Raw genomic sequence first — 12209 nt, 5'->3', positions numbered from 1 at the left:
TGAATTACGCTGATGAATCCTTCCTTCACCGGATAATTTATCGGCCTTTTGCGTGCAGTCGTGGCTTTGATATACCGTTCAGGTTATCGCAAGCGGAATACTTTAAGCAGATGAAATGCTGGGGCGAGAGGTCATCGTCTAAAACTAGAAGGTCAGGGGCGTGGATTTCATGTAAAGAAGTTTTACTTTGCTGAGAAAGTGGCAGAGAAACAGAACAGCCACCCAGCAGAAGCGGTAGAGGCTAATACAGCGATTTTATCTTTTTTGGCTCACCTGGGCTCTCTCTCTTTTCTTTATGACATTCTTAGGTTCGGGGATGAATTTACTGGACATTTATAAGAAGATGTGGTCGGAGGAGTGCCTGAATGCGTGTGCACCGGATCTAAACGGGAGACTCGGCTGTGTACAGGCGGCGAGCTCCATACTGGTGCGTCATCCACACGGGGAGATTACCTGCTGCTGCTGCGTGAATCGTTTTGTGCGTCTTTGTGTTTATTACTTAATGCCGCTCTTCATAAAGCCGAGCTGGTATCCCCAGCCGTGAGTTTTCACCCCCATGTCCTCTCTTACCTCCTATCTCGGTTAAGTGTTGCTCATGTAAACCACCATTGAAAAGTTCGGGGTCACTTAGAAATATTCTCGTTTTGGAAAGAAAAGCAGATTTTGTCCACTAAAATAACATGAAATGGATCAGAAATCCAGCGCAGACGGGGTTAATGCTGTAAATGACTATTGTAGTTGAAAACGGCTGATTTTTAATGGAATCTCTTCATAGAAGAACAGAGACCCTTTATCACTCCCATCACTCCTGTGTTCCAATGGCCCTTTATCACTCCCATCACTCCTGTGTTCCAATGGCCCTTTATCACTCCCATCACTCCTGTGTTCCAATGGCCCTTTATCACTCCCATCACTCCTGTGTTCCAATGGCCCTTTATCACTCTCATCACTCCTGTCTTCCAATGGCCCTTTTTCACTCCCATCACTTCTGTCTTCCAATGGCCCTTTATCACTCCCATCACTCCTGTGTTCCAATGGCCCTTTATCACTCCCATCACTCCTGTGTTCCAATGGCCCTTTATCACTCCCATCACTCCTGTGTTCCAATGGCCCTTTATCACTCTCATCACTCCTGTCTTCCAATGGCCCTTTTTCACTCCCATCACTTCTGTCTTCCAGTGGCCCTTTATCACTCCCATCACTCCTGTGTTCCAATGGCCCTTTATCACTCCCATCACTACTGTGTTCCAATGGCCCTTTATCACTCCCATCACTCCTGTGTTCCAATGGCCCTTTATCACTCTCATCACTCCTGTCTTCCAATGGCCCTTTATCACTCCCATCACTCCTGTGTTCCAATGGCCCTTTATCACTCCCATCACTCCTGTGTTCCAATGGCCCTTTATCACTCCCATCACTCCTGTGTTCCAATGGTCCTTTATCACTCCCATCACTCCTGTGTTCCAATGGCCCTTTATCACTCTCATCACTCCTGTCTTCCAATGGCCCTTTATCACTCCCATCACTCCTGTGTTCCAATGGCCCTTTATCACTCCCATCACTCCTGTGTTCCAATGGCACGTTGTGTTCGCTGATCCAGGTTTAAGTATAAAAGGATAATTGATGGTCAGAAAACCCTTTTTGTAATTATGTTACAGCCAGAAATTTCCTTGTTTTCCATGAAAACAGCTCAGTGACCCCAAACTTTTGAATGGCTGTGTATACGCTTCTTGCTTTTAATGCCTTTTTGCAGCTCTTTGGTTTTTATCTCGCTGTGTGCCAGAAGCAGCCAATCCCTGTCTGGAAAGTCAATGGAAGCCCCCAATGCGCATGCACGCAGAATGCGATGATGGAGCACGTCTCCTGTAAGGCAATGACATCCAGCTATCGTGTACATTAAAGTGCACGCGATGGCTGAATTGCCCCTTTTAAGACATAATGGGGGGGTTGAGGCAGGGGCCATGTTTAGGACTTAATCTGTTTCCGGGTAATGTAGAAGGTGCGTTTGTTCCAGTCTTCAGATCTGCGTGATTTGTCTCCCTGTTATAAATGTAACCAGTCAAATACTCCGGTCTCCCTGATGTTTCCATTTTATTAAACGTACCGTCGGAGACACGATGCACTCGGCGCTTTTGTTTTCCCTAAGATGTAAGCGTTTGGTGGATATTAGCGGTTATTCGCTGCCGTCCCCCGCGGAGCTGCACCTTGCCCCCCCCTGTTTTTTGGAGGCCGTACAATTATTCTCTCGCCCCGTCCCGAGATCACCTCCCTTCTAAGTCATCCCTATGGAGCTGCCGGGAACGGGCGCCAACTTCCGGCTCAGGGGCGGAATAAATGAACGAGAGAGAAAAGCGAGCCAGCCAGGTGAGCAGCTGGAGAGGGCGACACGTCCAAACGCGGCCCTTGTGACTACCAGGAAGCTGCGGTGGCGCTGAAACGGTTAAACCCGTTGTATGTCGGATTGTGGATAAGATTTTATTGCGCTAATCTTGCGGGTTTAATCACTGCAGCTGTGCGTATGTTCCGTGTAATCCCTAGGGGTCCGTGTCCTCGTACTACATCCAGCGCTACGGATTTCGCGATGACTGCCGCGTTGTCGCCTTCACCGGGGACAATCCAGGTGAGAGAACGCGCCGCGAAACGCGGCGTCTTACCAAAGGCAGCTCAATTAGAGTGCAATTCGCTTCAGTAATGGGATATTTTGCAGCTAATTGCTATTTACATATTTCCCACTTATGTGTGATTTTCTTTCATTTCTCTAAATTCTATTACGTTTCGGTGCATCCTTATTTGAACCCGAATGTATACTTTTTTGTGGAACACGCGGCAACTTTGCAGTTTTCCCGTCAACAGACTTTGATACTTTGATACTGCCGGGTTACCATATGGGCCACATTTTTTGGGGGACACACACTATCTTTCAAAAGTTTGGGGTCACTTAGCTGTTTTCTTGTGCTTGAAAGAAAAGCAAAATTTGTCCATTAAAATAACATGAAATGGATCAGAAATCCAGCGCTGACGGGGTTAATTTGGTAAATGACTATTGTAGCCGGAAACGGCTGATTTTTAATGGAATCTCTTCATAGACGTGCAGAGGCCCTTTATCACTCCCATCACTCCTGTGTTCCAATGGCCCTTTATCACTCCCATCACTCCTGTGCTCCAATGACCCTTTATCACTCCCATCACTCTTGTGTTCCAGTGGCCCTTTATCACTCCCATCACTCCTGTGTTCCAGTGGCCCTTTATCACTCCCATCACGCCTGTGTTCCAATGGCCCTTTATCACTCCCATCACTCCTGTGTTCCAGTGGCCCTTTATCACTCCCATCACTCCTGTGTTCCAAAGGCCCTTTATCACTCCCATCACTCCTGTGTTCCGAAGGCCCTTTATCACTCCCATCACTCCTGTGTTCCAAAGGTCCTTTCCCACTCCCATCACTCCTGTGTTCCAATGGCCCTTTATCACTCCCATCACTCCTGTGTTCCAATGGCCCTTTATCACTCCCATCACTCCTGTGTTCCAAAGGTCCTTTCCCACTCCCATCACTCCTGTGTTCCAATGGCCCTTTATCACTCCCATCACTCCTGTGTTCCAATGGCACGTTGTGATCCAAACCTTTGCATAATACTGTTATATGATAAGAAAACGCTCCTGTTGATCGTATCAAACAGTTCTATCAGATCGCAGGCGCTTGCATTATTTGAATAAGCCGGGAGTTTAGCTTTTAATGTTTAATATTGTCACGGATTTCTTTTTTTAAAGCGTCTTTAGCCGGAATGAGACTAGAGGAAGGTGACATTGCGGTAAGTTTATAATCATTTCTCCAGTTCCTGTGGTTTTTGGATTCTTTTGTGGGGGAAATCAACAAGTGCCGTGTATTCACTTCAGTTGAGGTAGTTAAATATTTTATGCAGATCAGACTGACCCTTTTCCCCAAAACGTCCGCTGAAACTGTAATTTTTATACCGTTAGAATTTTTTCCCCACTATTATTTTTAAATATTTTTTGACAGTCCTATAAGCTGTTTTTTATTTTAATAGAAAAGTAAAAATTGGTGGATGAGGTCACGGAGGTTATATTCACCCCGTTATAACGAGGCTTGTTATTATATTATATCGTATAATTACCGGTATATTACAGACTTTCAGTGTAGGGATGACCTTTATGCAAACGACGGGAGGAAACATGATATTTCTAAATTGTCTCTTTCTAAGACCCCACGATTTAGATCCTTGTGGAAATAAGCGCCTGCCGGGGTCTGACGGAACGCTAACCACGCGCGTTTCAGTCTCGGAAGCGTATGGGTTAATGGTTTATGTCTCCTGTCTGGTTCTCTAGATCAGTCTTGGCACCAGCGATACGTTGTTCCTCTGGATCCAAGATCCCGCTCCTGCCTTGGAGGGTCACATATTCTGCAATCCAGTTCAGGCTCAGGACTATATGGCGCTTCTGTGGTAAGGGGTTAAAAAGAAAAGATTACATTACATGTTTTAGTGGCCTGGGAGACTAACCAGGGACCAGGGACCACCAAGTCTACTCCAAACCATCATGGTGGCTCTTTAAATGAAGGTGGCAAAGCCAATGTGGAAGTCAACATGCAGCATTGCTGGTATATAATGGGTTAATTGTTTTAAGAATTATAATACTTTTAAAATGCTCCTGATCTTTTGAGTACATCACGAAGGGTTCATTCTAATGACTATTCGACTAAAACCCTGGGTGCAAATTTGGTACAAACTACCGAACATTACCGTTCAATAGTTTGGGGTCACTGAGCAGTTTTCACTGAAAAATGGGGTATTTCTGGCTGTAACATAATTACAAAAGGGTTTCCTAACCATCAAGTAGACTTTTAAACTCAAACTTGGATCAGCGAACACAACGTGCCATTGGAACACGGGGGTGATGGGAGTGATAAAGGGCCATTGGAACACAGGAGTGATGGGAATGATAAAGGGCCATTGGAGCACAGGAGTGATGGGAGTGATAAAGGGCCATTGGAACACGGGGGTGATGGGAGTGATAAAGGGCCATTGGAACACAGGAGTGATGGGAATGATAAAGGGCCATTGGAGCACAGGAGTGATGGGAGTGATAAAGGGCCATTGGAACACGGGGGTGATGGGAGTGATAAAGGGCCATTGGAACACAGGAGTGATGGGAGTGATAAAGGGCCATTGGAACACAGGAGTGATGGGAGTGATAAAGGGCCATTGGAACACAGGAGTGATGGGAGTGATAAAGGGCCATTGGAACACAGGAGTGATGGGAGTGATAAAGGGCCATTGGAACACAGGAGTGATGGGAGTGATAAAGGACCATTGGAACACGGGGGTGATGGGAGTGATAAAGGGCCATTGGAACACGGGGGTGATGGGAGTGATAAAGGGCCATTGGAACACAGGAGTGATGGGAGTGATAAAGGGCCATTGGAACACAGGAGTGATGGGAGTGATAAAGGGCCATTGGAACACAGGAGTGATGGGAGTGATAAAGGGCCATTGGAACACAGGAGTGATGGGAGTGATAAAGGGCCATTGGAACACAGGAGTGATGGGAGTGATAAAGGACCATTGGAACACGGGGGTGATGGGAGTGATAAAGGGCCATTGGAACACGGGGGTGATGGGAGTGATAAAGGGCCATTGGAACACAGGAGTGATGGGAGTGATAAAGGGCCTCTGTAACCTATTAAGAGATTCCATGAAAAATCAGCCGTTTCCAGCTACAAGTCATTTACAGCATTAACCCCGTCTGCGCTGGATTTCTGATCCATTTTATGTTATTTTAATGGACAAAATTTGCTTTTCTTTCAAAAACAAGGACATTTCTAAGTGACCCCAAACTTTTAAACAGTAGCGTCTGCAACAATCTAGAACCTAGCAGTCTCATAAAGCTTTTTCTTTGAGGTTCTCTTTGGCGTTTTTCGTGGCTTCACCCTTTCACCGGTGGGAGGACAAACTCGGTTCTAGATATCCGCCATCTTTTCCAGGTTTCAGGAGTTCTCTGACCGCCTTTCGTAAAGCGAATCATCGATACTTTGAGATTCCGGCGCGCCGTCCGCTTTCAGGGGCCGCAGTTTAAGGCGCCTTCTTTAAATTGATTTAGAAACGATAGTGAAATATATTTACGCAGTTCTAAAAAATGTCAGGGTTTTCCTACCGCTTCGGGAACGTTCGGACCACTTAATAAGATTTACAGCAACCTGTAAATAAAGCCATAAATTCCGGGAACACTGGCTTCCTGACGGCCGGGTGACTCTTCCACGTCTTCGTTTCAATGTCAGACGATTACTGTGCGGATCATCATGCGCGGTCCTGCCCTTCATGTGTAGCGGTGACAATATCGGAGCTCCGGCGCGGGGATTTATTGCTCCCCGCGCGTCCGATGTAATTTTGGAAGCTGGTTTTGTTGGGGAGGCAGATGGAGGTCACCCTTTTTATTACCCAGGGTGAGAATTGTGCGCGGAGTTGACTTGTTGGTCTTGGTTTCTTTTTAGTTACAAAAATGGCTCCCTGATGAGAGAGAAAATTAGAGACTGCTGTCCGTCGGGCTCCTGGGAAGAGTTTTCTAAAGTGCTGCAATCAACTTCGCCCGGGAACAATGGCAACATAGGTGGGGGCATCAATATCGGGAATGGACGCGGGGAGGGAGAGGCGTCGGGGAAAGGAGGGCGCTGGGCACTTTCTCAGAGAGTAATCACAAGAGGGGTATAGATCTTTAATGTCTGAACATATATTTCTTCATGTTCTGTAAGGTAAAGCTGGGATACTGTATCTAATATCCAGCCCTCCGGCCCCTGCCTTCATACGTCCTCCATTATACAGTCTCCTTTTCTTTCATCTGACTTTTCCCCTGACTCGCATCGTATTGTTCTTCAATCCTTGCACCTTTCCTCTCACCAAACCAAATTTCCCCTTTTTCTTATCTTTAACATTCAGTCCCCCTTTCCTCTCCTTCCTTCCTGCTTTTTCTCCTTTCCTCTATCTCTTTCCCTTTTTCTTCCCTCTTTCCCTGTCTTGAACATTTCCTTTTTTTCTGATATAGTTTACAACACTCTTTCCCCCTTTCTCTGGCTTTATCTCTCTTCCATAACTCTCTCTTACATCGCTTTCCTTTACTCTATAACCCCCTTTTCTCATTTTGTTTAAAGAAGCAGCGGTCACCCGCTCCCGGCAGGCAGCACCGCAGGATTAACCCCTGCCAGCATTCACCTGTGCCGACGGCCAGCCAGCATGCTATTGTTCCACCCGAACCAAAAAAACATTCCTTTCATGTTTTTTGACTATTTCTTTAACTTCCTTTTGTCCCCCATAACCCCTACGGTCTTATTATCTTTATTTATTTTGTACATCTAAATTTATGCAGCCTGCGGCCAAGTAAAGAAAAAATGTATATGTAGTTTATATCGGCTTAGATTGACGCATATACGTAAAGGGCTCTTACACTTTTATTTGCCTGGCCTCCTGTATAGAGGCCGCTTACACGTTCTTCTTTCTTTGTTTTAGGTTTTTATTTTGATGTGATGGAAATCACCCCGCATGCTATAGGGATCCATCGGTTTAATGCTAACAAACAAAAGGTAAATTACCTAAAAGAAAAACATCGATGTTTATTTTATTACTAATATCAGATTTAAATTGAAAAGTTGTCAACATTTTTAAAACAATTGTTTATCCCTTAATGTAAAGGTTTAAGTCATACAAAATATTATTACTGTATACAGTGCTGGGGGGGGGTTATTACTGTATACAGTGCTGGGGGGTTACTGTATACAGCACTGGGGGGTTATATTACTGTATACAGCACTGGGGGGTTATATTACTGTATACAGCACTGGGGGGTTATATTACTGTATACAGCACTGGGGGTTATTACTGTATACAGCGCTGGTGGTTATTACTGTATACAGCGCTGGGGGTTATATTACTGTATACAGCGCTGGGGGGTTATATTACTGTATACAGCACTGGGGGTTATTACTGTATACAGCACTGGGGGTTATTACTGTATACAGCGAGGGGGTTATTACTGTATACAGCGCTGGGTGTTATATTACTGTATACAGCGCTGGGGGTTATTACTGTATACAGCGCTGGCGGTTATATTACTGTATACAGCGCTGGGGGGGTTATATTACTGTATACAGCACTGGGGGTTATTACTGTATACAGCGCTGGGGGTTATATTACTGTATACAGCGCTGGGGGGGTTATATTACTGTATACAGCACTGGGGGTTATTACTGTATACAGCGCTGGGGGTTATATTATTGTATACAGCGCTGGGGGGGTTATATTACTGTATACAGCACTGGGGGTTATTACTGTATACAGTGCTGGGGGGTTATATTACTGTATACAGCGCTGGGGGGTTATATTACTGTATACAGCGCTGGGGGTATATTACTGTATACAGTGCTGGGGGGTTACTGTATACAGCTCTGGGGGTTATATTACTGTATACAGCGCTGGGGGGTTATATTACTGTATACAGCGCTGGGGGTTATATTACTGTATACAGTGCTGGGGGGTTACTGTATACAGCGCTGGGGGTTATATTACTGTATACAGCGCTGGGGGTTATATTACTGTATACAGCGCTGGGGGTTATATTACTGTATACAGCGCTGGGGGTTATATTACTGTATACAGCGCTGGGGGTTATATTACTGTATACAGCGCTGGGGGTTATATTACTGTATACAGCGCTGGGGGTTATATTACTGTATACAGTGCTGGGGGTTATATTACTGCATACAGCGCCGGGGGTTATATTACTGTATACAGTGCTGGGGGTTATATTACTGTATACAGCGCTGGGGGTTATATTACTGTATACAGCGCTGGGGGGTTATATTACTGTATACAGTGCTGGGGGTTATATTACTGTGTACAGTGCTGGGGGTTATATTACTGTATACAGCGCTGGGGTTATATTACTGTATACAGCGCCGGGGGTTATATTACTGTATACAGCGCCGGGGGTTATATTACTGTATACAGCGCTGGGGGTTATATTACTGTATACAGCGCTGGGGGTTATATTACTGTATACAGCGCTGGGGGGTTATATTACTGTATACAGTGCTGGGGGTTATATTACTGTGTACAGTGCTGGGGGTTATATTACTGTATACAGCGCTGGGGTTATATTACTGTATACAGCGCTGGGGGTTATATTACTGTATACAGCGCTGGGGGGGTTATATTACTGTATACAGCGCTGGGGGTTATATTACTGTATACAGCGCTGGGGGTTATATTACTGTATACAGCGCTGGGGGTTATATTACTGTATACAGCCCTGGGGGTTATTACTGTATACAGCGCTGGGGGTTATTACTGTATACAGCGCTGGGGGTTATATTACTGTATACAGCCCTGGGGGTTATATTACTGTATACAGCGCTGGGGGTTATTACTGTCTACAGCGCTGGGGGTTATTACTGTCTACAGCACTGGGTGGTTATGGAAATGGGGGAAAATATTTGTTTCTATGAAACTTTAATATATATTATCAATTTGTTTATAGAGGATCTGTCATCATATATGTTCTGATCTATTCAACAAAGAGAACACTTGTGATAAATGTTACTGAAAAGATGACTGCTTCTAATATTTATGTGTGTATATATATATTTTATATTATATAGTGTATTATATATATAGATATAGATATATATATATAGTGTGTCTATTGATATAGTGTGTATTATATATATATATATAAAGATGTAAACTGCACTGCAGAACGCAGGATTTCTGACCGGCTCGATTTTAATGAGATCTCCTGTAAAAATCCTTTTAATCTATCAGCGCTAATTAATTTAATCCGGAAAGCACAGCATGCGCGGCCCTCAAATCGTTTACCTCCTTTGAAAGCATTAATTTGCGGCAGCAGCGCTCTGTCCTGGGATAAAACGCTACGTCCGCGGTATCATTTGGTTTGAAAACAAAAGTGGTCTTATCACCATAGCAACCAATGGACAGCTGCCCCTGATTTCACCATTTAACTTTCCGTCTCTCTGTCGATCGCTGTGATTGTTTTGGAGACGTGGGGTTTAGATGTGGGGGGGGGGGATCATTTTACAAACATAAGACGAGATGGGTGGCAGCCTGTGGCAGAGGCAGCATTATCAAGCTCTCTACCTTCTCCTCCCCCAACCCTTGTAAAGGTTGCCTGAACCAGTCAACTACAATCAGTAACTTCATGGGTAAGTGATAACCTAATGGGGCGGAATAATCATGCAGATCCTGATAACAGGAGGTTTTCTGACGGGATATTAATCCCCAAAAGACAGATCCAGATATTTGGGTCGGGGGCGCCCTGCAAACAGCGCAGACTGCAGTCTAATGCTATAGAACCCTGCGATACATTAACACCCAGCGGCTCGGCGTTCGGCTGCTTTTCATTAAACTCTACTGTTGATTGACAGAGGGTCAGAGAACTCCTGAAACCCGGCAAAGATGGCGGGTATCTAGAACCGAGTTTGTCCTCCCCGGTGAAAGGGTGAAGCCGTGTCTTGGGAGCCGCGAAAAACGCCAAAGAGAACCTCAAAGAAAAAGCTTTATGAGCGAGACTGCTAGGTTCCAGATTGTTGCAGACGCTACTGTTCAAAAGTTTGGGGTCACTTAGAAATGTCCTCGTTTTTTAAAGAAAAGCAATATTGTCCACTAAATTAAATGGATCAGAAATCCAGCACAGACGGGGTTAATGTTTTAAATGACTATTGTAGCTGGAAACGGCTGATTTTTCATGGAATATCTTCATAGACGTACAGAGGCCATTTATCACTCCCATCACTCCTGTGTTCCAATGGCCCTTTATCACTCCCATCACTCCTGTGTTCCAATGGCCCTTTATCACTCCCATCACTCCTGTGTCCCAATGGCCCTTTATCACTCCCATCACTCCTGTGTCCCAATGGCCCTTTATCACTCCCATCACTCCTGTGTTCCAATGGCCCTTTATCACTCCCATCACTCCTGTGTTCCAATGGCCCTTTATCACTCCCATCACTCCTGTGTCCCAATGGCCCTTTATCACTCCCATCACTCCTGTGTCCCAATGGCCCTTTATCACTCCCATCACTCCTATGTCCCAATGGCCCTTTATCACTCCCATCACTCCTATGTCCCAATGGCCCTTTATCACTCCCATCACTCCTGTGTCCCAATGGCACGTTGTGTTCACCGATCCAAGTTTAAGTTTAAAAGGATAATTGATGGTTAGAAATTCTATTGTAATTATATTACAGCCAGAAATGTCCTTTTGAACAGTAATGTATTAACAAAAAATCTGTTACATGTTGTCTATTTCATATTCATACGCCGCGATATATTCTACTAGCCAAGCGTGATTTTCCCTTTAAAGTTAATCAGATGTCTGTGTCGGTAGGACCCCGTAGTAACGTGTAACGTGTTCCGTTTTCTGTAGGTGTCTGAATTTCCGATGGACGTTGAGGTCCGCGCTCTCGTCGAGGGGCAGTTCATGGCAAAGAGGATCCACGCAGAGAGACTGGGGTACAAGATAAGTAAGTGTTTGAGTTGTGTGGCCCTCGATGTGAAGCGCTTGTGATCAGTTATCTGCTGGCGATGGGTCTGAAATCCTTAGCGCCGCTCTGTGGTCTTCGGATCAGGAGGTATCCGTCCCGCTATCGTTTCACGGCGATCCTCCGCAGAGCGTTTCGCTAAAATCTTTGCCGTAAAGACAGTGTGAGGTTTCTCTCGAGCATTGTGCAGCTCCATAGAGGTCTGTGAGGTTTCTTTCCCCAATGCAGAGCCTTCCTACCCCCCTGCAGAGCCTTCCTACCCCCCTGCAGAGCCTTCCTACCCCCCTGCAGAGCCTTCCTACCCCCTGCAGAGCCTTCCTACCCCCTGCAGAGCCTTCCTACCCCCTGCAGAGCCCTGTGCAGCCCTATGCAGATCGTTGTCTTCTTAAGGTCTCCGTTTGAGGGGAACATGGCTGTGGAAAGTTATCGGATAACACACCGTGCCGTGTACTTTTCATGCAGGTGGAGTTGTAGTGAGAAATGCAAACCTTTTATTGGTCCAACGTGAGCTTTTGGGACCTCAAAGGTCTCTTTTTTTAATCTGTTTCACATACAATTATTTTTTTATAGTTTGGGGGGTGACACCCTTAAATATTCACTTATTGTGACAGCCTCCCAGCAGAAGAGGTAGAGGGTAATGCAGTGAGGGGAT

General features: G+C 45.3%; 1 protein-coding gene across 1 annotated transcript in view; it reads left to right on the top strand.

Annotated features, from left to right (window-relative positions):
* Positions 1-12209, top strand: part of XYLB (xylulokinase) — a 62434-nt gene that overhangs the window by 9304 nt on the left and 40921 nt on the right. The window contains exons 9-15 of the mRNA XM_053466006.1: positions 309-427; positions 2539-2620; positions 3766-3806; positions 4342-4457; positions 6503-6618; positions 7512-7585; positions 11443-11539. Coding sequence (XP_053321981.1) covers positions 309-427; positions 2539-2620; positions 3766-3806; positions 4342-4457; positions 6503-6618; positions 7512-7585; positions 11443-11539 — 645 coding nt within the window. The remainder of the gene's footprint in view (positions 1-308; positions 428-2538; positions 2621-3765; positions 3807-4341; positions 4458-6502; positions 6619-7511; positions 7586-11442; positions 11540-12209) is intronic.

The sequence above is a fragment of the Spea bombifrons genome, chromosome 5 (assembly GCF_027358695.1).
Source record: "Spea bombifrons isolate aSpeBom1 chromosome 5, aSpeBom1.2.pri, whole genome shotgun sequence".
Classification (NCBI taxonomy): domain Eukaryota; kingdom Metazoa; phylum Chordata; class Amphibia; order Anura; family Pelobatidae; genus Spea; species Spea bombifrons.
Note: the sequence above shows the minus strand (reverse complement) of the source record. Positions and strands in the feature narration are given on the sequence as shown.